At 35.8% G+C, this 26,392-nt stretch overlaps 3 protein-coding genes across 9 annotated transcripts in view; 1 reads left to right on the top strand and 2 right to left on the bottom strand.

The window, feature by feature from the left end:
• The window catches only part of TRAPPC13 (trafficking protein particle complex subunit 13), a 38,212-nt gene extending 21,777 nt beyond the window's left edge, over positions 1-16,435 (bottom strand). For 4 of the 5 annotated variants that reach the window (XM_025892759.2, XM_025892860.2, XM_025892756.2 and 1 more), the window contains exons 1-4: positions 16,295-16,435; positions 4,584-4,652; positions 3,912-4,011; positions 2,332-2,416 (exon numbers count right to left, since the gene is read on the bottom strand). In XM_025892759.2, coding sequence (XP_025748544.1) covers positions 2,332-2,416; positions 3,912-4,011; positions 4,584-4,652; positions 16,295-16,340 — 300 coding nt within the window. In that variant the 5' untranslated portion in view covers positions 16,341-16,435. Of the gene's footprint in view, positions 1-2,331; positions 2,417-3,911; positions 4,012-4,583; positions 4,653-12,448; positions 12,585-16,294 lie in introns of those variants that run through there. The other variant, XM_073905411.1, reaches the window with a different exon arrangement.
• Positions 11,493-16,431, bottom strand: SHLD3 (shieldin complex subunit 3). Its single transcript, XM_073905417.1, has 2 exons — positions 16,295-16,431; positions 11,493-13,255 (listed from the first exon to the last, which is right to left on the bottom strand). The coding sequence occupies exon 2, from the start codon at positions 13,138-13,140 to the stop codon at positions 12,385-12,387; it is 756 nt and encodes a 251-aa protein (XP_073761518.1). The 5' UTR covers positions 13,141-13,255; positions 16,295-16,431; the 3' UTR covers positions 11,493-12,384.
• Positions 16,436-17,030: 595 nt separating the features above from the next.
• Positions 17,031-26,392, top strand: part of TRIM23 (tripartite motif containing 23) — a 32,511-nt gene continuing 23,149 nt past the window's right edge. For 2 of the 3 annotated variants that reach the window (XM_073905410.1, XM_073905409.1), the window contains exons 1-3: positions 17,031-17,171; positions 22,259-22,421; positions 23,169-23,290. In XM_073905410.1, the coding sequence (XP_073761511.1) occupies positions 17,091-17,171; positions 22,259-22,421; positions 23,169-23,290 (366 nt within the window). In that variant the 5' untranslated portion in view covers positions 17,031-17,090. The remainder of the gene's footprint in view (positions 17,172-22,258; positions 22,422-23,168; positions 23,291-26,392) is intronic. The other variant, XM_025892778.2, reaches the window with a different exon arrangement.

The raw sequence follows: 26,392 nt of genomic DNA on the forward strand, positions 1-26,392 counted from the left end.
GCTCAATCCCAGGACCCTGAGATCATGACCTGAGCCCAAGGCAGATGCTTAACCAAAGGCAGACGCTTAACTGACTGAGCCACCCAAGCACCCCCTAAATCTTTTTTTAAGAAACCATAATAGAGACATCTAAAAGTTAATAGACAACATAAAAAAGAAAAATATAAACCAGTATCATGCTGTGCTTCCTTACCTATATCCTCTTAAGTTATCTGATGTCAAAAACGGCTTATATGAGGGCGCCTGGGTGGCTCAGTTGGTTAAGCGACTGCCTTCAGCTCAGGTCATGATCCTGGAGTCCTGGGATTGAGGACCACATCGGGCTCCCTGCTCAGCAGGGAGTCTGCTTCTCCCTCTGACCCTCTTCCCTCTCGTGCTCTCTATCTCTCTCAAATAAATAAATAAAATCTTTAAAAAAATAAAAATCTTTAAAAAAAATGGCTTATATGTAAATCATGAATCTGAATGTCTTATCTGAGAAACTAAGATAACTCTTGGTGGGCACTGCACAATAAACATTAGCTACTATTATTATTAAATACCACTACCTTTATGGAAATTAAAACTGAATAAAGCCAACATAAATATAAATAGATATTTTATACTAAGTATGCTATTATATTACTCTTTTAAATACTGACTTAAATCATATGTACTTGTTGATTTATTCACCTTATGAAAATAAATTAATCAATTACTGAATGTCAACTATATGCCAGGAAAAAAGTATATGTTCTCCAAGTTCTCACAGTCAGACCTTTTCATATCAATGCAGAGGTTGGCAAACTTTTTAAAAGGTCAGATAGCAAATGACTTGGACTTTATAGGTCATAATACAATCTCTTTGCAACTCTGCAACTCCCCAGTTGTACTCCCAGTTGCAGCTTAATATCTGCCCCAGATAATACATAAATGAATGACTGTGGCTGTGTGCCAATAAAACTTTATTTATGGACAATGACATTTGAATTTCATATAATTTTCATATCCAAAGTTAAGATTGTTTCTTTTGAATCATTTGAAAATGTAGAAACCATTCGTAGCTCCAAGGCCTTATAAAAACAGGCAAGAGACCAAATTTGGCCTGCAGGCTATAGTCTGACAACCCGCAGTTTAATAAAAGGCAGAAACTCCATCCATATTATGACAAACATACAAACGTCTATGAAAAATTTTGCATCCAGTTTCTGGTAGTTGAGTCATATATGAAATTTGGAATATTGACTCTATGAGGTCCTTTTCAATTCTAATACTTGCTGATCGTTTTAAAACTCATTTTAATTGGACTTCCCTTTTGGCAATGCTCTAGTAACATAAAGTTACCATGTGAAAATAGCTTTGATGACTTCTCCCTGACCTACAGTAAAATTTTTTTTTTTTTTTAAGATTTTATTCATTTGACAGAGAGACACAGTGAGAGAGGGAAAACAAGCAAGGGCAGATGGAGAGGGAGAAGCAGGCTTCCCACCGAGCAGGGAGCCTGATGCGGGGCTCGATCCCAGGACCCTGGGTTCACGACCCGAGCCGAGGCAGACGCTCAACAACTGAGCCACCCAGGTGCCCCTGGCCTACAGTAAATTTTTACTTTCTTTATGCCCTTTCTCTTTCTGAATAAATTTCAGATTGTTTAATTGAGTTAGCATATTCTACCTTTTGATTTCTAAATGACTGCAAAAATCTCACTGGTGCATTTCCTACAAACTATCCCATATAATGCTTTCATATCAGTCTTCCAATTCCAACACGGTGTGAATACCTTTGCTCAAAAGTCCCCACTGACTGCCCACTGCCTTAAAAAAAAAAAGCTAAAACCCTTAGCTATAACCTGGCTTTTAAGATGCTCCACTTTATGACTACTACACATCTCTGTATCTTACCTACTTCTTCTATCAAGTGAATTCTGTTCTCTGTTACAAGCACACTTTATGGATGCCTATGCCTCTGCTCCTGAGTATCATGTTCTTTTTCTCTAAATCCTACCATTCTTTGAAGATCCTGTTGTGTTCCTTCTCCAATAAGTCTTCGTGATTGATGCAATCCTCTGTGATCTTTCCTCTTCTTCCAAATTTTATCATGTTAATCACAAATTATTAATAAAAACTTAAACCTTTGGTATACTTTCTCACCCAAGTGATCACATCTTTGAGGATAAGGAAAAATGATTCTGTGCCCAGAATATTATCTTATACCTTTAAGTGTTCAATTAATGCCTGTTTTTAATGACAATTAAAAAGTCCAGTATCAAAATGCATTTTAATGATGTTTCAAAACCACAGGAATACAAATTAAAAAGTTAAAAAAAAATATATCCCAAACAAGAATGCCACTTACTTTTACTAATATATCTTTTACAACTTGATTGCTATCATTATGAACGCTGATATAACTGGAAAAGGTCTCTCCCAAAAATATATTCCTGTGAAATAAAATAAACTTTTAGGCAAAAATCCACTCAAGTTTTAACACAAATATTCTATATAAGCACCACTGAGAACTTAAAGTGGAGAAGAATTTAGTAAAGGATAGTGATCTGGTTAAATACTGCTTCAGCATTCCTTTGTATACCTTAGGCTGCTCATTCATTACCCAGTACAGTTCAAAATACTGATATAGCTTATAAAACATGATATATATCTTGACGCTCAACTACTGTACAAACAGCCTGTTTCTCTAGACATAAGTCACTGAAATCAGATCCATGTTAAAAGTCTTAGGATTTATTACTGAAGAGACTAGAAAAGGCAATTTTTGAAATAGCTTATGCCCTAAATCTAGTAGAGACCCCAGTAACTGATCTGAGTATTTTTTACCAATTTGTTTTATTTTTCTAAGTTATTCTAATACAAATAATGACTACTTTATATTTTTGTAAAAATTTATAAGAATACCTGTTTATAAATATATATTACCCAAAAATCTATAAATATAGTTTATGTAATTTTTTTAATATGAATATATTTCCAAGCTTTCAAGACACCAGTCAGTGACCACATTCTCTAAACCTTTTTTAAAAACCTGAAAAATTGGGGCGCCTGGATGGCTCAGTCAGTTAAGTGTCTGCCTTCAGCTCAGGTCATGATCTCAGGGTCCTGGGATCGAGTCCTGCTTTAGGCTCTCTGTTCAGCGGGGAGTCTGCTTCTCCTTCTGCCTCTCTCTGTGCTCCCCCTCTCTAAAATAAATAAAATCTGAAAAATAAATAAATAAATAAATAACCTGAAAAATTCCACGTGGTCTTAAATTCTCTCAGTTGCAAACAGAGTAAAACCAAGGGCTTCTACCTCATTAGTAGCCTAGAATAAGAGAAGAGCTAAGAATAAGAGAAGGAATAAAAATTGACAGTTCCTAATGAGCTGACAAGTCTGACACCTTCTGCTGGGAGAGGACTAAGAAACTGAACAAGAAAGTCACTTCTGAAAAACATTTAGGTTAAGTCAGTTAAAAGGAAAGGAATACATGGTCATTAAAAAATGCAGTAAGATCTAAGGAAGAAAGTTATTTTATCATTCTAGGAACCATTATTCATACTTTGGTATTATCTTTTTTTTTTTTTTTTGCGGGGGGTGGTGGTGGGATTTGGAGGGGATGGCAGAGGGAAAGGGACAGAGAGAATCCCAAGCAGGTCCATATCCAGTGTGAGCCCGATGCAGGGCTTGATCTCCACCAACCTGAGATTACAATCTGAGCCAAAAGCAAGACTTGGACACTTAACTGATGGAGTCATCCACGAGCCCCTCCCCTTTTCTTTTTTTCTATCTTATTTTTTTAATTAAAAAAAAAAACCCAGAATCACAAAGTATAATTTTAGTAAAACCTTTTTTTTTAACCACTTAAATGTATGAGTATTTTTCCATTCATTAGTTATTTTGTGAAAACATAATTTGTAATGGTTTATGTCAACATTTCATTCTTACCCGAAATTCTGTGGTAAAGTCAACATTTCTCCCAACATTAAAATTTCTGCACCATTTACAGTTGAAGGATCATCTCTCATGAGTTGGTTAAAGAGATCTCCTATAGAAAGAGAAAAACATAAATTCTAACATCTATATTGTAAATAAGTTTTACCTCCATAAAGAAACAGCTGAGAGAAATACTTAAAAAAAAAGAATCTTAACAAAAATTATATTACAAATATCTAATTTATAATCTTCACTACAACAAATGCATGCCAAAAAATTCTATTTTCATGGAGAATGAACACTTCAGAAACAAAGGAAAAAGAAGGTCATCAGATACAAAATATATTATAGAGAGCTCCAATAATTTTAAATAACGGGAATGGCTAACACACATGTTGATGGAACATGTGAGGATAAATAAAATTTTAATATCATGACTATGAATGTACCCTTACTAAAATTAAAAGTTTCTTGTTGCCATGGGAAATCAACAGTATCTTGACTTAGAGATTATGAGTAAGACCTACTACACTTAAGACGGCCACCACTTACATCATACAAAAAGAGACAACAAAGAATGCAGCAAAAAGTTAGTATAAGACTGGCAAGACTATGCTTATTCCAAGGTAATATAGGCAATCCAGGTTTCAACTTTTCCCTAGGTGCAAGCTGAACAAAGCATACCAGGTAAGTCTTTTTCTTCACATGTTACTGGAATATTGGTGAATAAAGTAGGCTTAGTTAACCGCATCACTGTGAATTAAGAAAAAAAAAAGAAAATATTAATATTGCTTTGGGCTAGCATTCCAAGTTGAGTGTATGATACCCATCAATTCTATACTAAAATCAAATATAACCTAAAGCTTCCTAAACATAATAGTAAGTATTCCCAAAATCACACACCAATGATTTACTAAAAATGTTAATTTACAACAGAAAATCTCCATATGATTTATTTAAAACCTAATATATTATAAAAATTAAATGTAAATGTAGAATATCACATTATAGAAAAGCTGAAAAATAAAGGAATTTTAAAGCTTATGTTATATGAGAATAGGCTTTAAGAAAAATCCTGAGTGACTATGAACAATATCAAGAAGATATCTTCCTGAAAGGGAAAAATGTTTTGATTCACCATCTTGAATATGAGACAGTAATTTTACAAAAAAAACGAATCTTTATGAGCTTCATCTCTCGGTTCTAATCACTGGCCACTGGAAGTTCAGTAAGTGGACCTTTAAGTAGTATTAATTCTGTATAGAAATTACAAAAGTATCACTTAATGTATAGCTTTGTAAAATTCCAACCAAAACTAAGATTTGTTCTTGGGACATGACAGAATGTGTCTGAAATTTAGAAAAACAAGTAAAAATAAGCTAAGGAAATTAATGGGAAAAAATGAGGAAGAAATGGATTCACCATATATTACAAGATTTAAGTCTATAATCAACTAATTGGCTTATTAATGCAAGACCACACAGATACATTAGATAATTAAAAAAAAGATTAGGATGCAGAAAAAAAAATAACATGATAAAGTGCTAGCACACTGGTTAGCTATCTGGGAAAAATAAAAAATTTAATTTACAAATTCAATTCAAGCATCAAATAAATTGCCTATGTATCAGATAGTTAAGAGGCAAAAATTAAGCCACAAAAAACTTTAAAAAGTGAAAATTTATGAAACCTAGTCAAGTAAGGTTAGGACTTTCTAACTAAAAAAAAAATCTTTTTCAATTATTTCTAAAGACTGACCTTTGATCACATCAAAATAAAGACAAAAATATAACATTAAAAATCATATAAACTTGTGAAATATTTCTGGAAATTAATTATAGACTATTTCTTTATACTCTATTAAAAATGTTCATTCAAATCAAACCCCAAAAGCTTTTTTTTAAAGATTTTATTTATTTGAGAGAGAAAGAATGAGAGACAGAGAGCATGACAGGGAGGAGGATCAGAGGGAGAAGCAGACTCCCTGCTGAGCAGGGAGCCCGATGCGGGACCCGATCCCGGGACTCCAGGATCATGACCTGAGCTGAAGGCAGTCGCTTAACCAACTGAGCCACCCAGGAGCCCAAACCTAAAAACCTTTAAAGACTATTGACCTAAATGGTCAATTCACAATATAAGTGGTATCATTAGCATATGTAAATATGCTAATATTTTAGCATATTTACAGTTAGGTGTACAACCTAACTATTAACTAGCTATATCATTCACACCAAATTTAGTGCCCTTCTCAACCTGGTCTCAGGCTAAATGTCATCTTTTCCAAAAAAGAAGTAACAGCTCACCTTGTCCCTCTCATAGTCCCTTGTATTTGTCATGAACTGATATATGTACTTATTTACAGCACTCTGATCCACGCTCCATGAGGTTGAGGCTCTTACGTACTATATTCAGTTTTCTGGCTTTGTTGCTTGACATAGTTTCTGACACATAGTATATTCTATAAATCTTTGCTGAATGAATTAGCACCTCACCCAAATCCTCATTAACTGGTATTATTTTGAAGATGTTAAGTTTTATGAACTGAGGCCATTAAACAATGTTATATTAAATCGATGGCTGTTGAGGGGTGCCTGGCTGGCTCTTGGTCTCGGAGTCCTAAGTTCAAGCCCTACGCTGGGCACAGAGCTTACTTAATAAAATAAAATAAAATAAAAACAGATAATATAAATATAAATAGATGGCTACTGAAACAGGCAACAAATGTTAACCTTAAAATTTCTCAAGTCACTTGCATAACTGATATATACTGAGCATTTACTAGTGCTAGAGAACATGCTAAATACTTCACAACTACCAACATATTAAATTCTCATGACTACAAATTTGGTACCATTATCTACCTTTTATACATAAGGATGATGCTTGGAGAAGGTAATCTGCATATAAAAGACTATAGCAGATAGGTGGCAGAATTAGATCTGAATTCAGATAAATTCACTTTGTTCAAAAATAAATCTATTATTCATTATAAGACTGGAGTCAAGGCCTGGAATGTCATGCCTTATCAGAAACATCCTATGGGAATTCAAAATAGGACTCCATGTCAGGCAGAGTATTAACCAATTAACCAGGTCATTGACGAGGCACTGGAAGTGGTTGAGGGAGGTTTTCTAACTTTCTACTTCACTCATTTCTAACTAGGAAAGCAGATTAAAATTAAGCACAATCTGAAGGGGATAATAAAGGGCTCTAGAAATGATAAAGAAGAGACAGTTTTTTTTTTTCACAATCTAAATATCTAAGACTCTAAGCTCACTTTTTTTTTCTTTTTCAATTTGAGAGAGAGAGATATCGAGAGACAGAGATAGCAAGAGAGAGCACGAGCGGGGAGAAGAGGGAGAAGCAGGCTCCCCACTGAGCAGGGAGCCTGTCTGGGGGTGAGGGGGGGGCTTGATCCCAGGACCCTGGGATCATGACCTGAGCTGAAGGCAGACGCTTAACCAACTGAGCCACCCAGGTGCCCCTCTAAGCTCACTTTTAACACCAAGTGGTGTCCTCTATTCCCCATTTATTTTTCATTTCAGAAGAAACCTTATCTTTTTTTTTTTTTTAAGATTTATTTGAGAGAGAGAGTACATGAGAGGGGAGAGGGTCAGAGGGAGAAGCAGGCTCCCCACCGAGCAGGGAGCCCGATGCAGGACTCGATCCTGGGACTCCGGGATCATGACCTGAGTCGAAGGCAGTCGCTTAACTGACTGAGCCACCCAGGCGCCCGAAACCTTATCTTTTTAAAAAAGATTTTATTTATTTATTTGACACAGAGAGAGACAGAAAGAGCACACAAGCAGGGGGTAGCGGCAGAGGGAGAGGGAGAAGCAGACTCCCAGCTGGGCGGGGAGCCTGATGCGGGCTCAATCCCAGACCCCGGGATCATGACCTGAGCTGAAGGCAGATGCTTAACTGACTGAGCCACCCAGGCGCCCCCAGAAGAAACCTAATCTTGATAAAAATACACTCTTCAAGGGAATCCTAAAACACTCTTTTTAAAAAAGTGTCCTTGAAAATACCATGTGATTTCACTCATATGTGGAATTTAAGAAACAAACCAGCAAAAGGAAAAAAAAGAGAGACAAACCAAGAAATGGACCCTTAGCTATAGAGAACTAATGGTTACCAGAGCAGAGGTGGTGGGGAATGGGTTAAACAGGTGAAAAGGATTAAGGAGTGCACTTGTATTGAGCACCAGGTGTTGTATGGAAGTGCTGAATCACGCTTTTCTACACCTGAAACTAATATTAAATGTATGCTAACTGGAAATTAAATAAAAACTTAAAAAAAACAAAGTGTTTTTGAGTTCACCCAAATGTGTAGCCAACTTATTTGCTTATTATATGCTCAAACTTCCATTGTGTACAAAAGTCTTATAAAACTTAGTTTTACTGATTCTATGATTTTCTAGGGGATGAGATAATAGAGGGTGGGTAAAGAATAACCCTCCATTAAAAATAAAAACTTCCCAAACTGGTATTAAAAATACCTGTTTCCATCATATTTTCAAAGAGGGAAAAATTAGTGGGGGGAGACTGCAGTTGGTAAGAAATACTATCATCCTATGGACTCAAAGAAAACTACTATAAAGCACAGTTCATCATACTGCAGATTCTTAAACACAAACTGAGAAAGCCCAGTTAGTAATGTAAAAGTATCTCATATTAAAACTCATTGTGATATATATATATATATATATATATATACACACACACACGCACATACACACAACGTGGTATATGTGATATATATATATACACATACAATGTGGTATATGTGGTGTGTATATGTACACATACACACACACACACACACACACAATGGAATATTATGCAGCCATCAAAAAAATGAAATCTTGCCATTTGCAATGACATGTATAGAACTTTAGGGTATTATGCTAAGTGAAATAAGTCATTCAGAGAAAGACAACTGTCATATGATCTCACTGATATGTGGAATTTGAGAAACAAGGAAGAGGATCATAGGGGAAAAGAGGAAAAAATTGAAACAAGACAAAAACCAAAGAGGGAGACAAACCATAAGAGACTCTTAATCTCAGGAAACAAACTGAGGGTTGCTGGAGTGGAAGGGGGTGGGAGGGATGGGGTGGCTGGGTGATGGACATTGAGGAGAGTATTGTTGCAGTGAGCACTGTGTATTGTCTAAGACTGATGAATCACAGACCTGTACCCCTGAAACAAATAATATGTTAATTTAAAAAAGAGCATTGCTTTGCAAACTACAAACAAAACAAAACTCAATGTTTCCTGTCTTATAGCAAATTAATGGACCTCAAATATTACACATAATGTTAGTTGGAAAAGAGCAACTACCAACAAAAGCAAGGCTTAAGAAACCTGGCAGAGGAACTATAATAAAGCACTGGTTTTTTTTTTAAAGATTTATTTACTGGGCGCCTGGGTGGCTCAGATGGTTAAGCATCTGCCTTCGGCTCAGGACTCTGGGATCGAGTCCCGCATCGGGCTCCCTGCTCCTTGGGAGCCTGCTTCTCCTTCTGCCTCTCTCTCTGTCTCTCACGAATAAATAAATAAAATCTTTAAAAAAAATTTATTTACTTTATATATAGAGAGAATAGATGCACAAGGGCGGCGGGGCGCAGGGGAGAGGGAGAGAAGCAGACTCCCCAGTGAGCATGGAGCCTGAAGCAGGACTTGATCCCACAACCCAGAGATCATGACCTGAGCCGAAATCAAGAGTTGGAGGTTAGCTGACTGAGCCACCGAAGTGCCCCAATAAAGCACTGGTTATTAAATGATAATCTTATATTCAGGTTGAATGTTAAAAAAACAGGTTCTTTGTCAAAAATTAAAGAGGCAAAAAAGAATATGTGATTTTCTGCCAAGTGCCAAATCAAATATTCACTACACACAGCAAATAGTGTCACGTGTAGTGCCATTTTAATTGGAACTCACAAAACACATTTATGAAATTCAGGTTCCACCTATTATCTTATAAAAAAAAACTTTTATAAGTCTTCAATAATTTATGAAAGAGATAGGCCTGAGGTTTACAAACTAATGACCTGGGCCAAGTTCAATTTGTGTATACATTTTGCTTGAAAAGAACATAAAAAAATTAAAGGAGAATCTTCTTCCAAGTTCAAAGTCCTTAACTACGTTCTAGTCTTGCCTGTCTAGTCCCTGAATGATTTCAAGTTTGTGAACTGTGAATCCTGGGCATTTTGAGCAAATTCTATCAAAGTGATCATTGTGCAGGAGCTCATTTTGAAATTCACAAAAAATAGTCTTTAAGCTATTTGATAAATTGGTAAAGAAAGTTAAATTCATATGATACCCTCCACATATTTTTTTTGGTTGAATTTAACATTTATCTGATGGTAGAGAGGTTGTCAGGGAAAAATAAAGTTATGGTATCGCTGCCACTTTCCTAGAGAGTAAAATGCCATCGGTATTTTATCAAATGGTCTTACAGATCCACCTTTCTGTACGCATTCCTGTGTCCCCAATTTACTTCCACATCTATGACTTAACAGTGGAAATGAGAAATGAGAAATATTGCTGGGCCCTACTATTAGCTTGTGCTAGAATCATCAGTCCTAAGGTTCTAAATACTCCAAAAAAGCTTCAGAGTAGCAGTGGATTCTAAATTCTTAGGCCTTGATTACTTAAGTATTGTCTAGATAGATGAGAAATGATCTCTCCTCCTTTTGAAATCATTGCACTATTTGTAGTAAAACTCAATCTTGAGTTTTCCAGGTCTGAATTACCCTTTCACTGCTTCTGAAAGAGGCAGAAAGCAATCAATACAAATGAGAAAACTTTAAATCTGCCACATGTGAAGACAAAGCTCTTTTTAATAAAGTGTGATTCTTGGCTAAAATGAACAACTCAGGAAACGACAGATGTTGGCGAGGATGCAAACGAAGGGAAACTTTCTTATACTGTTGGTGGGAATGCAAACTGGTGTAGCCACTCTGGAAAACAGTATGGAGGTTCCTCAAAAAAGTTAAAAATAGAGCCACCCTACGACCCAGCAATAGTACTACTAGGTATTATTCAAAGGATACGCAGATAGTGATTCGGAGGGGCACCTGCACCCCAATGTTTATAGCAGCAATGTCCACGATAGCCAAACTATGGGAAGAGCCCAGATAGTCACTGACAGATGATTGGATACAGAAGATGTGGTATACAAATAAAATGGAATTATTAATCAGCCATCAAAATGAATGAAATTTTGCCATTTGCAACGAAGTGGATGGAAGCAAAGTAAGCCAGAGAAAGACAAACACCATATCATTTCACTCATATGTGGAACTTAAGAAACAAAACAGATGAACATAGGGGAAGGGAAGGAAAAATAAACTGAAAATGAGAGGGAGGCAGACTGTAAGAGATGCTGAACTCAAGGATACAAACTGAGGGTTGCTGAAGGGAAGGTGAATGGGGGGAAGGGCTAATTGGGTGATGGGCATTAAGGAGGGCACTTGACATAATGAGCTGCATGTTACATGCAACTGACGAATCAGTAAATTCTACCCCAGTAACTAATAATACAGTGTATGTTAACTAAATTGAATTTAAATAAAGAATTAAAGTATGGTTCTTGGATTAAAAAACTGCTCATAACAAGCTTTATTGTAAAATCACTTTGGGTATTTTCATGAGGAGATGTGTAAACCCAATTTATAACATTCTGCTTATGGGAAACTTACAATAACTCTAGGAACCAGTCAACTAGCAATCAGCATTAACCATCATAAAGATTGAACTACTTGTAGTAGATTAAATAAATAACGATCTCTTATCCACATTTGATACTTCTCTTCAAAATAAGTTATATCCTTAAAGATACATTATGGTTTAGGCAAATTATACATTTTGTACTTTTGTTTCAAAATTCCACATCAAATAGTCAGTTACAGATTTTTGGAAACATTGGTAGAATCTGGGCTAGTTTCCCAATTTGAACTATGTTCATGCTACTTGAATAGCATTTGCTATGAACTGGTTTTATTTATTTTAAAAAAATCATTACACTTTAGAAGAGTAAAGGAAAAACACTATAAAATTACATTTTGGGGCTTTACCAAAATCCAAACTATTCACTGTAATTCATTGTAATATCTAATTCAACCACTGGAAAAGTAACAGAACAAAAGGGATAGAACATTTTATCTCTAAACTCAATATAAATAACAACTTAGCACAATTCATTTAGAAGATTACTAAAAGTATAACCCAGAAAGCTCTTGAGTTAATAGAGATGTCTAGGAACTCAACTGATGGCCATTTATTTCTGGAAAACAAACGTATACAAGTTACCACACAATTTTTTTTTTTTTTTTACCATATTAAGAATGAATAGGCTATCTTAGTGAGAGGTCAAATTAAAAAGTTAAAAAGTTAAAATCCCATAAAAATTGATTGATCTCATTATTTCAGATCATACTCAGTTCATTCAGAATATTCTCTTGAACAATCAGTGAAATTCATTACATACTAAAAATAACACCATATTTATGCACAAATAAATTCATTTTCCCAGCAAGAGCTAACCTTCCTTTAAGAAGACTTCCCACATATTCACAGTACATAATATCACAGAACACCCAAATTTGGCCTAAGTGTCTCTGAAATGTAGCATTACAAGATGGAAGTTCATTGTGCCTGATGATTTGATTGAGTTTTGCCCAAATGTCTTCCAGAGTTTGGTTGTTACAAATAGCATGCTCTATAGTCCATCTTGCTCTATAAAGTGAATGCAAATTCAGTGCCTTTAAACTATCTTGCAATTTTTTAGACAAAGGAAAAATATTTTCAGTACAATTACTGTTGGGAAGTGAAACACTCCAAAACCTCTTCTTGTGCTGTCTTCCCTTTTCTGAATGTTTATCTAGAGTTCCAGAATTAGTCTGCTCATTCAGTGAGTGTGACCGGATTAAGTGCTTCCTGTTTTTTAAATTAGGTTGAAATTCCAAAAGATCTACTGTGCAATCATAACTCTGTGATTTAACATCACGTTCTGAAATGGTTAAGTACGGTTTCACATCTTCAGCTGCCTCTTCAGAAATCACAGGTGGTGATCTTTTAGGTTTGAGTGGAAGTTTGGACCCATCATGCAAACACCAAGGAATAAATCTCGATAGCGGACGTGTAGGAAAGTCTTGGATTGCTTTCTCTGCAATTTTTGGCAGTTGTGTGGGATCATTCTCATATGGTCGATAATGTAATATTACTTCTGTAGTCATTCTGCAGTAATCCAGTTACTCTTAATGAAGAAAACATTTCTTAGATGCGCTCCTCAGCGCTAGAATGTAATTTTTAATTATAAGACTCTCTTTCCAAATCAGAGGAAAACAGGACCTAAAGTGGAAGTATTGCAAAGAGTAAGATATGGTAGGGATAGCCTACACACAAATAGGGAAAAAGAAAAAACAAAACCAATCCCAATATGATATTTTACCAAGTGCTATTGGTAAATGTGAATGTAATCCACAAAACCGGAAATGTTTTATCTCACCAAAATAAGGGATCTGATTAGATGCCTTATAAGATCACTTCCAGCCTAAAACTGCTAGGAGTCAACAAGTCTAACTCAACAGATATAAAGGATTTGGAACTATCGTTACTAATATATTAGGTGAATAACATTAAGACTATAGCAGAAACAAAGGGTAAGTTAGTGATTCTTAGAATAGGAGATTCATTTGAAGATACCAAAAATGTAGTAATACTTAAAAATTTGAGACTCTGAATTGAGGACAATGAAAATCATTGTAATTTTTAATGCCTTGAGAAAAATAATTTTATACTTTAAAATTATATGAATTCTACCAAATATATAGACAGAGTACTTAATGATTTTATTTCATTCGCAGTAGTAAACACTAGTAACATGAAAATAGTTTAACTCTGATTTTAAACAGGCTAGGAATGGGTTTGTGACGAAGTCTCCTTTGTATAAATGGGGGACTTTCACAGTATCAAGACGTTAGTACCATGACTCCTGAATTCCATTTTGGAGGAGGACCAAGAAGGCTAGACCTTCCCTATTTTTTTTTTCCTCTTAGAACAAAGAAGTCTTCAAGTTGCCCCAAATGAAGTCATTGGTAATAAGTTCCAGCATATAGTTAGGCTTCCTAACCAAGTCCAAAGCTGCATGAGCCATAATGCAGACTCTTTCAAATCCTAAATACTGTAGAAAAAAAAAAGAGGTTGTATCTCTTCTCCCCCAAATCATTACAGAACTTTTTAAAGGGGTTCTCCCATTGCCAGAATGACCATGGATGGGGACCCCTGTCATGATGTCACAATACTCATTTGACCACTGATTCTGAAGAGTCAGAAGTAATTAATCTCATAATGATTCTTTTCACCTACTGTTAATGTCCATTAACAGATTTGACAACTTAAATTCATAAATAACTGTGATCCTTAACATCCATAATTTTAATATGAATCTAAACATAGAGAGCCTATTCTTAAAAGCATTAATAATGCTTTTATTTTTTCTTTCCTCTTCCTTATACTTTCACATTGTAAGATATGGCACTGAGAATTCTTTCATTTTTTGAACTTAGTCAATGTCATACTCTGAGGATGATGAAGTTCTGAGAGCTCCTTAATATTTTACATAGATAAGAAAGTAAACTTAAATTATCACATAAATTGATATACTTGGCATCCAACAATCAATAAAATTAAAATCTGTGAAAAGTTTTTTAATAAATTATTTTTTTTTTAAGAAATCCCTACATCCAATGTGAGGCTTGAACTCACCACCCCGAGATCAAGAGTCACATGCTCCACAGACTGAGCCAGGCAGGTGCCCCAAAGCTTGTGAAAATTCTTGATTAACAAGGGAGAACAATGGTACCAAAGAGCTTTAATAAAACTCAAATTATTCATGAATTTCAAAGGACTCATCCTTTTAGGCCGCTAAAATCGTCTCCCAGGTTATCTTCTATTTCAGAAAATAAAAATAGAAAACTAAAAATACCCAATGGCAATTAGCTTCCACATCACTGGAATATAACTGTGTTTAATAGCTTCCAGCTTGCATAAAATCATACCTAGGAGCTAACAGAACTGTTCCAAATTCCCATCAAAATAATTGATGAAGGAATGTTCTCTGAAAATGCTGTTTCCTTCATTAGGAGGCAATAAGGAGTCTTGGAAAGATGGAGGAAGGCCTTGTTGAAATACTGCCTCCAATCACTTACTAGCTTTGTGACCCTGAAAAAGTTTCTTAAATTTCTGATAGATATTAAGTAAAATCTATTCCACATACTTGATGTAAGATTAAGAAAAAACATGACAAGTTACTTTTCCTTTTTTTCCAGAAGAACCCATTTTAGTCTAGCTCATTTGCTCAGGCTAAGCTTACAGGTCCTGTTGCTGTATTACTTAATATTGTTTTTTAGTTCTATGATCAGAGACAACCCTATTAAATTCAGCTATCAGTATATGATTTTATGTTACAGATGGGACTGGTAAGCTTCTAGAATGTGTGATGCCTACATCATAACTGGGGAGGGGATAAGGGTCCCTCAAAATGGATGTCACGAGGAACGTTAAGTGCAGTGTAACTGAATTCAAATGCCTCTTGAGCCTTTTCTCAGCTCAGTCCAAGAAGTTACTGGTAACCACACAGTACAGCATCCAAGAAAGAAGAAGCGCGTTCGTGGAAGTAGAAAACAGATGAAATAAAGCTGAAAGCATTTTAAATAAAAGGTTTTCAGAAAACAGTAAGAATTCCAGAAAAACTCTGCCCTGTTGGTTTTCCCCAAATAATGATACAATTAAATCATTAAACTTATTAAAAATTTTTGCTATGTGCAGAAAATGAAAGTTGGCATTAATTTTCCCATATCCACAACACTTTGAAGTAAACTGAAATTTTAACAAATCTAAATTATAGGTTGTTGTACTATTTATTTCTAAATCCTTGGCACTGCTTACTGCAATACTAGACTAACTTTACAGATGAAGCTGAAGCCTAGTAACTTTATCAGTGCCACATGAAGGCACAATAGACAAGGAGAAATCACTGTAGATGCCTATCGTAAATCATCTTGGTTCACTGGGCTCTCCCCGGGTAAGGTAGGGACCTTAGCTTCTGCGGTTAAAACCAGTCTGGTAACTGAAGCATATCACACAATGAGTGATTTGCCAGGTATCTATTCCATTCTAGAGGGAGGCTGTCAAACCTAAAAAGCAAAGAGAAGAAATTGCTTCCTTCCACTCGGCGCCAAAGGACAGAGCAGGAGGGCAGGCACTAACAGTGTTTAAGAAAAACGAGGCCTACATCCCAGGGACCAGATCTAAGTGGCAAAGGCTTCGAGAATTAGTGAGAGAAGAGGAGAAAACAGACTAAAGGGATTCAGGTTCATAAAAGTTTACCTTTCAGGGCCAGCAGGTGCTCCTGTTTGGGGGGATTCACTTCCATTTTGATCGGCACTTTCGACCCACTGCTTACGGCAGCTGAAGAGGTTCAATGCAGCCCGGAAGAAAACAGAAAAGCGGACGTTCGGGAAGATCAAATCACTCCCAACAGGCTTTCTGCGCTGGTGATGCCGTAAATTCTCTTCTTAGCACGTCCTTTACGGACTCAAGGGCTTCTTTTCACCAAAGCCATCTCTTGCTTCTTAGAGACCTACACATAACATACTTCCCTATTTTCAAGCCACAGTCACACAGCATGACTTCAAGAAACCACTCCTCGGTGACAATACGTAGCTTCCCAAATCCGTACAACGCGGAGTAAAAGAAACGGATTTTGCATGCTGGGATTTGTAGTTTAAAGAAAACCGCATTGTATGCAGGGAGATGTAGTCCCCCTTTGCTCCCACGTCTATTCGGCAATTAGGAAGAGATCGTTACTGAAGCGGGAGTTTCACCCCGCAAATTTACTTCTTGCTTTAGCCCTTCTTTTTTCCTTTAATTTTATGCCTGCCCTCAGTTACAGACTCCTGGATAATACCAATATAAATAGCAAAGAACTCATATAAACAAGGCTGTGCAACTAAAGAGCTAGTGACTGGCAGGAGGAGGAGCCCAGAGGTCAACCCAGCGGCGCTCCGCGTCTTAATGCGCCTGTGCGCCGGCGGCGAACGCCGAGGCCTCTGGGTAGGTGGCTCGACCCCGCCCCTCAGCTGAAGGCCGTGACGGCTGCTTCTGCGGCACCGCTCCTCGTAGGATGGCTACCCTGATTGTAAACAAGCCTGGAGCGGGACTAGACAGTGGCCGTCAGGGCAGCCGAGGGACGGCCGTGGTGAAGGTGAGGGACATTGCGTGATCTGTTCTCCACCATCGGCCTCCCTTCGGTTCATCCCTGAGGTCCGGAGGCCGCGCCCCGGCCGTCTTTGGGCCTTTGCGCCCCTCTAGGCTTTACAAGCCATGCCGTCCCCTCCGCGATTTTTATCTCTTCGGGCTTGGAGTTGCTTGGTCTTCCGCTCATACCAGTCCTCTACTTGGCCGATGGGGACATTTGTGAAAAGAGCTTTTTGGGCCTGTGAGACTGACTTTGACCGGTCTTTGCCTAGGTCCTCTCCTTTTTGTTAAGCTTAACAGGCATTAGTTTATTTTTATTAAATTGAGCCATTGTTATCGCCAGGTATTATGTTAAGTATTTTACTTCGTTGATATCTACTTATGAGGTATATGATAATTACCATTTGATAGGTGAAGAAACTCAGGTTTACGTTAACACAGTATGTCATGGATCCAGGGTTGACTGCCTTCTAAAATCTGGTTTTCAATACTGCACTACTTCTATAACCAGACATGTAGTAATGGTTGATCTGCCCACTCCTCTTTTATTAGTATAGTCTGTCAACACTTTTGAGAAGTGTCCCTGCAGCAGCATGGCTGAACATTAACGTTAGGATATACGAATTGCCCTGTGCTTCAGGTTTGAAATTCTACCATGCATAAATGCTTCAAAATGTATTTACTAACAAATCAATTGAAATATGTGGGATTCACATTTCCCTTTCACTATAAACATATGAAAGATCTGCAAGGGAGAACTGATCTCATCGGTTTGTAGAATAACTTTCAGGATTGTTGTAATCTGAGTTACGGGTAATTCTCATTACTGGCTACATATTTAGAACAACTGAGGACTTAAAAGAAAAAAAAAACCCTACTGATACGTTCCTTCTCCCCAAGTTCTGATTAACTTGACATCACTGTATTTTTTAAACATTCCCAGAAGTGATTTTAATGTGCAACCGAGGTTGAGAACCACTATACCCAATAATATCTGAAGTTATTTTAAGATCTTGGGTAATAGGCACCTATGATTTTTCACTTAATGTTGGTTTTATATGAAACGAATGGTACATTTCTGCTCACAGGTATATTATCAATTATTGATGGCTTTTGATTCATCTGGCCTTTTTATATTGAAGTTATTCTGAAGGTACACAGCATATCTGAGATACAGAGGAGCCCTGTTACTAGGCATGTTACATGGTTGAGATTTTATTTATTAAATTGTGCTTTACCTAAGTAGAGAATACCTAAATATTATTTTGTGATTTAGATTGAATCAAGAAGTTGTAATTAGAATGGATATTATTGCTGTATCTACTTTTGTTATCCTAGTTGTCTTAAAATCTCAAAAAATACACAAAAGCCTTATATTACTCAAATTTGTTACAGCAGAGTTTGATATGTTAGAGGTTCAGTTTGTTTTTATCTTCACATGTAAAATGTGCCTGAGTTGTGCAGTGGGGTAGTCCTTTTTGGCAAGATCCTTATGCCATAATTTGTAAGGAGGATGGTGGCATAAATTAAAAAAAAAACTCATTGTCATTTTCATAGATGAAAGCAGAAATTATTCATTGGAAGGTGAAAGTTGAAGTATATAATGCTAAAAGGTAAAATAATGAACAAGTTGATAATGAGGGTTTTTTCATTAGAAAACTCAAAGACAAAAATCTGATATTATGAAATTATTTACATTCAAAAAAGTCAGAAAGGGACATGTGGGTGGCTCAGTTGGTTAAGCATCTGCCTTTGGCTCAGGTCATGATCCCAGAGTCCTGGGATGGAGCCCTGCATCGGGCTCTCTGCTCACTGGGGAGCCTGCTTCTCCCTCTCCCTCTGCCTGCCGCTCCCCCTACTTGTGCGTGAGCTCTCTCTCTCTCTCTCTCTCTCTCTCTGACTAATAAATAAAATCTTAAAAAAAAGAGAGAAAAAAAAGAATCAGGAAAGTTTCTTTTGAAGAGTGAGTCTTCTTAGTCCATTTAAAATATGGTCTGGTTAGGGTGCCTGGCTGTCTCTGTTGGAGGAATGTGCTACTCTTGATTTCAGGGTCGTGAGTTTGAGCCCGATGTTGGGGGTAGAGATTACTAAAAAAAAAAAAATTAACTTAAACTAAATATGGTCTGGTTTATTAAAATTTGGTCTACATGTAATAAGTTTGAAGCTCTCTTTGGCATATTTGTGAAGTTGATAAAATTAAGAGCTTTTTTTCTTATTTAGGATTTAATTCCTTGTGCTGTTAGCCACAGTTCATGTTCATAAATACTGAAGAAAGAATTTCTTACTCTTTTGTTTACTGAGTTGATACAAAATAGTCTAGTAAGTTTATTTTTGGACCCGTGTTTAGTTTATAAATCTGTGGTATGTTATTAGTGCTTTTTGAAAAAACCTGTATTGGCAACTTAAGTTCTTTTATCTTGTGTAATTATGGGGTCAGAGGTAAAAGATATAAGTGGACTGAAATTTAATTTGATTGTTTGGAGTTTATGGTCATAATTATGGTGTTACAGAAATGAGGACATTATAAAAATGTTGCATTTATTTTATATCTAATTCTCTTATATCTTTTCTGTATTGAATGAATTTGATATTTAAGTGAGACCATTTAAATGAAACTTCTGTCCTGCCTTTTTTAAAAATGTAGGATACATTTAAGTGTGTATAATACACTTTATGTGTAACTTTTCCCATCTATTTTCCTTCCTTATAGGGAGCCACTATGCCAGTGTAATCAGTTTCCTGTGTATCCTGCTAGAAAGATAGTATGCCTGCATAAAAATATACATATAAATGTATGTTCTCTTTCTCCAGTTTTATGCAAAAGCTAAATATTCTATATATTTTTCACTTTGCTTTATTCATATGAAATCATTCTGTGTGTATACATAAGAAACTTCCTTTTTCTCAACAAACCACATGGTTTTGCCTTATATGAATATACTATAGTTTATTTTCCAGTCTGTATTGCTATCTGTTTATTTTGTTTCCAATCATTTGCAAGTGCAAATGGTGCTGTAAGGAATAACATAGAGATCTTGACACACATGTGTGATATATTTGTCAGATAAATTCCTGGAAATAGAATTACTAAGCTATGTAAACTTTTGATAGGTATTGCCAAATTGCCTTTCATAAAGCCTATATTAGTCATTAAATATTTCACAGCAGGCAGAAGTATATCTGTTTTCCCACATCTTCACCAACACAAAGGGTTACACAAGGGTTATCAACCTGTTTGATCTAATCTGAAAAAAGTATATTGGTTTAGGTTTAAGTGCATTTCAAAGTGTTTTGAGTGAGATTGAACATTTTTTCAGATACTTAAAGAGCTGTTTTTATGTCTTTTCTTGTGAGTTGTGTGTTACATTTAAGCCTCTTTTGAACCATACTGGGATGCAAGTCAATTATGAATTATCAATTTACAGTGAAAGATGTTTGTATTTCATGCACTAAGTCCAAATTAATTACAGAGTTAGTATTAAATTTTTAATGGATTAAATCTGATTTCCACTGTGGATTTTCTGCTTTTTACCTTGCATTGTGAATTTGTTGGGGGATGGTGGTTGGGCTGAACTGTTTTTATTTTTATTTTTTATTTTTTTTAAAATTTTATTTATTTGGCAGAGAGAGAGACAGCGAGAGAGGGAGCACAAGCAGGGGGAGTGGGAGAGGGAGAAGCAGGCTTCCCGCCAAGCAGGGAGCCCGATGTGGGGCTCGATCCCAGGGACCCTGGGATCATGACCTGAGCCGAAGGCAGACGCTTAATGACTGAACCACCCAGGCGCCCTGAGCTGTTTTTAATTTTTAATCTTGTCAGACTTTATTTATATAAGCACACTACTACTGGGTTGTTTGTAATGCCCTTTTTCTGAAGGCTTTTTGATTTAAGAGGGAAAGACAGGCTGGAAGCCAATAATGGAATTAACATGTTTAGGGTGTTAAGATGAACACTTATCCAAGCATAATGGCCCAAAGGGTGGTGTGGTCATTTCAGTTGGAATGAGCTGTGGGTACACTGGGAGATACGGTTGTTTAGAAATTTGTTTATTAATGTTAAAAAAACAATCTACTGGGAAAATGTCTGTTTAGCTATTTCCTCAGCATTAGCATAAAAAAGAGGCAACAAACCGTTTGTCATGTTCTGGGAACTACAAATTGTTTGATACAGTTTGAGAATAGAGTCTGAAGGTGGTGGCAGGGAAGCAGTGGGATGCAGGCCAGATTGTAGCAGGTCATGGATGGCTGACATAGTAGTTACTGATATAATTGAACAGTTCAGTGTGGGTATTTTTAAAAAATAAATTAAAATTGTATGACACTTTGAATATATTGGGAGAGAAAGGTACCAACAGTGCTTCATTGGTAAAAATGTAGTTTGTTGACTAATTATAAAACAATCTCATGGGCTTGGGAATCAGAATATGCTGATTCTTGTCACTTCTTTTAACTGACCACCTGGCCTTGGGCAAGTAATGTGCCTGAAACTGGAATTATATAGACAACATACTTTCTAACCCAGGGGCATATTTATTAATTGAGAACAACGAATTGAAATTTAAGTCTTAGCTGACTGCTTTCTTAACTTTACATTATGTAATATAAATGGATACTAGAAAATACTTGAATATTACTTACAGTCTGTTCTGAACAAGTTCTTGATCATTTACAAGGGTAACTGTACCCTAGTACATATTTCAAATGATTTCTGTTCAAATTAATGATGGTCTTTTGGGGGCTAGGTGATTGCAGAGAAATTGTTTAAGAACCCAACTTTGGTAGAATTACATATTATACAGATTCAGATATAATGAATCAAGACATAATTTTCAAAAGATAAAGATGATGTTAATTTACAACATTATCTTGATCCCTAACAGTTGACATTTCAAGGAGATTTCACTATGATGTAATTTTTATGGGGTCTGTCAGATGAAATGATAAAAGGTGATTTAAAGTTTTACACTCTAGACTTTTTTTCATGGAGGGATAATTTAACGAGATTGATTTAATATATTAGATTGAGTTTTTTTTAGCCTAGAGTATGTGTGCTATTAAAATCATTTAAAGAGCACATGTTTCCTTTCCAAATATTAGGTGCTGGAGTGTGGAGTTTGTGAAGATGTCTTTTCTTTGCAAGGAGACAAAGTTCCTCGCCTTCTGCTTTGTGGCCACACAGTCTGTCATGACTGCCTTACCCGCCTCCCTCTTCATGGAAGAGCAATTCGTTGCCCTTTTGATCGACAAGTAACAGATCTAGGTAGGAAAATATATTGTGTGTATTTAAGATTTAAAATTGTTTGGTTTATTTGTATGAAAAGGAGTTTGTATAGTCATTGATCGCTGCAGCTTCTAGGTGAGATGAGAGATGGAGAAAAAGGTTATCTTTAGCTGTTCGAGTTCCATTTTACTGAGAGGAGTTATTTTAGATTAAGTGTATGTTTCATACAGTGGTTTTCAAACATGAATCAGAACTTATTTGTAGTTATGAAATCACTTTAATTGGCTCTGAGTAGGTATTTTAAAGAAGAAATAGAACAAAAAATGTGGGTGTATGCACACTGTTAGAGTGAATACTGGTGTGTGAAACTTTTGTTTCAGCTGTAAATATACACCTTTTAAAAATATTTATGTATAAATAAATGTACGTTATCCTGTGTTGTAATGGAAAATGTATTTCTTACTGTAGGTTGCTGTAAAAAATACTGTAAAGCACTTGTTTTAATATATATTAAAAGTCATTGACAAACTAGGATTTATAAAGTTAAATGATAGAAAAATAGTAGAACTTTAAGTATGTTTCTACTTACAATGCTGAGGAGTTTTTGTTTTTTAAAGAGAATTTTAACAAGACAATAGTTCTAGCAGAAAAATAATGGGGAAAATTTGAATTTGAAGATTTAGACATTATTAATGATTAAAATATATGACAAATTACTATTGAGGTATGAGATAAAATGATTAATATTCCATTTTGTTAGATTTAGTTTTTATTTTTATATTCTAGGAGATTCAGGTGTTTGGGGATTGAAAAAAAATTTTGCTTTATTGGAGCTTTTGGAACGACTGCAGAATGGACATATTGGTCAGTATGGAGCTGCAGAAGAAGCCATTGGGATATCTGGAGAGGTATTGATGAACTTGGTGAAATATTTATTATGAGCATGAATTTTTTCTTTTAATTTAAAGTATTTGCCATTAAAAGCACAATCTTACCTCACTTGCTCCAGCAGATAGGATTCCAGAAACACAACTTTTCATTACATTACAGTTTTGTAGGCAACAATATTCCTAGCTGAACAGCAGTAAAACTTAAACTTGAATTCTCTGAAAATATATACCCAAAGTATGTTTTATGTATAAACTTATTTCCTTATTGTAATTCACTTCTACCCAAGGATAAAGTCAAAGAGGAAGAAGGTTACAGAAGGGTAAGAAGAAGGTATAAGCTACATATTAAACCAGAGAGTGCAAAAGTGAATCAACAATAAATAGTACAGCACAAAGAAAGAGAACTCCTTGAAAGAGGCCAGGTAGTATAGAGGCCAAATGCTTTAAAAATAGCAGTAGCTCCTGAGGGAATCACTACTATTAAATATCTTCATGAAAAGTTTAAATTGTATGTAAGTATACTCTCTTTATCCAACAGGCTGATCGTCCAGTAAATATTAGAACGAAGCTCATTAATACAGGTTAAAATACATTTTTATTTTTTCAATTAAGTAAGCTCCACGCCTAATGTGGGGCTTGAACTCATGACCCTGAGATCAAGAGTTGCATGCTCAATGGTCTGAGCCAGCCAGGCACCCCTTAAAATACATTTTTAATGCTTGAAGAATTGTCCACATAGCTCATATTATTGTACTAGATATAAGAATAGTTGTAGTAAATAACAGTAATGATTTTGGCAATCAACTTTAAAATAACAGGTTTAGTATCAAGGAAAAAATATCTGATTGATTTCTACTTCTCTCATTAAATCATGATTTCTTTATGTAAGGTGAATCACTGAAGTAAATTTCAAACTGGAGCACTGTTTTCTTTTTATTTTTTTTCCTTCAAGATTTTATTTAAATTCAAGTTAGTTAACATGTAGTGTAGTATTAGTTTCAGGGGTAAATTTAGTGATTCATTACTTGCATATAACACCCAGTGCTGATTACATCACATGCCCTCCTTAATGCCCATCATCCATTAACCCATCCTCCCCAACCCCCCCTCCAGCAACCCTCAGGTTGTTCCGTATAGTTAAGCATCTCTTATAGTTTGCTTCCCTCTCTGTTTTTATCTTACTGTATTTTTTCCCTTCCCCCATGTTCATCTTTTCTGTTTCCTAGATTCCACATGAGTGAAATCATACGGTATTTGTCTTTCTCTGACTGATTTATTTTACTTAGCATAATACCCTCTAGTTCCATCCATGTCATTGCAAATTTCATTCTTTTTTATGGCTGAGTAATATTCCATTGTATATACATACCACATCTTTATCCATTCATCTGTCGATGGACATTTGGGCTTTTTCCATATTTTGGCTATTGTGGATAGTGCTGCTAAACATAGGGGTGCATGTGCCTCTTCAAATTACTATTTTTGTATCCTTAAAATATCTAGTAGTGTAATTGCTGGGTGTAGGGTACTTCTATTTTTAACTTTTTGAGGAACCTCCATACTGTTTTGCAGAGTGACTGCCCCACTTTGTATTCCTACCAACAGTGCAAAGGGTTCCCCTTCCTCTGCATCTCACTAACATCTGTTGTTTCCTGATTTGTTACTTTTGGCTATTCTGACTGGTGTGAGTTCCCTGATGATGAGTGATGTTGAGTATTTCTTCATGTGTCTGTTTGCCGTTTATATGTCTTCTTTTGAGAAATGTCAGTTCGTGTCTTCTGCCAGTTCTTAACTGGATTTTTTTTATTTTTGGGTGGTTGAGTTGGATAAGTTCTTTATAGATTTTGGATACTAGCTCTTTATCTGATATGTCATTTGTACATATCTTCTCCCATTCTGTCAGTTGCCTTTTAATTTTGTTGATTGTTTGCTGTGCAGAAGCTTTTTATCAGTTTTTCTTTTGTTTCTCTTGCCTCTGGAGATGTGTCTAGCAACAAGTTGCTGTGGCTGAGGTTCCAGAGGTTGCTGCCAGTGTTCTTTTCTAGGATTTTGATGGTTTCCTGTCTCACATTTAGGTCTTTAATGCATTTTGAATTTGTTTTTGTATGTGGTGTAAGAAAGTGGTCCAGTTTCATTCTTCTGCATGTTGCTATCCAGTTTTCCCAACACCATTTGTTGAAGAGACTGTGTTTTTTCCATTGGATATTCTTTCCTGCTTTGTTGAAGATTGGTTGACCATACAGTTGCAGGGAGCACTGTTTTCTAAAATTTTTGTAGTTCTTTCATGTGCTATATCTTTTATCTTTCAAAAGACATTAGAATATTGTCTAATGTTGACCTTGTAAATTATTTGTCATGTCTGGAAAACGATATGAATTTTTAATTTTACATGTACCTGTTTCTCATAATTGCAAATAAAAAATGTTTACCTTTGGGTTCTTTTTTTAGTTTAATGTGATATTTAATAACACCACTGATGTGTTTTCTAATTTTTATTTCTGGAACAATTTATTCCAGATTGCTCCCTTTCCATTTATGGCCTTTTAATATTCAGCATAAGTTTCAAAACATTCTTGATTATCTGACATATAAAGGTTTTCAACCTGGGTGCTTTTCAGTAACTCATGAAAATTAGAAATAATATTTAAAAGCTTATATATAACATAGGTTTTATTTGTTTATTTTTTATTTGCTTAAATCAGTGCTTTTTCACCCAGGATTGTGCAGTGAACTCACCTGTGGAGTTTTAGAAAAAAATACACAGCTCAAGCTTCTACAATCTATTGGAATAAGTATTTCCTAGGTTAGAGTCTGGGCATCTGTGTTTTTAAAAACTTTGCAGCTGATTCTTGTGCGTACACCTGCTTCTCAAAATAGCATTTGCATTTCTCTTTTTTCTATACATCACCATGATAAATAGTATTTAAAGCAGCGTTGGGGGGAAGGAGGGGCGCAGGGCACCTGGCTGTCTCAGTCAGTAGAGCATGGGACTCTTGACCTCAGGGTTGTTAGTTCAAGCTCCACATTGGGTGTAGACATTACTGAAAAATAAAATCTTAAAAAAAAATTAAGCAAGTGGGGATGTATTTGTTATCAGTTTTTTTAGTCTTAAAAAAAAGA

The sequence above is a fragment of the Callorhinus ursinus genome, unplaced genomic scaffold, assembly GCF_003265705.2.
Source record: "Callorhinus ursinus isolate GAN/ISIS: 27379988/994484 unplaced genomic scaffold, GSC_fseal_2.0 scaffold23, whole genome shotgun sequence".
Lineage (NCBI taxonomy): Eukaryota > Metazoa > Chordata > Mammalia > Carnivora > Otariidae > Callorhinus > Callorhinus ursinus.

What these genes read in the sequence shown, in the direction of transcription:
- SHLD3 (XM_073905417.1), bottom strand. Translation starts at nt 13,140, where the DNA reads ATGACTACAGAAGTAATATTACATTATCGACCATATGAGAATGATCCC.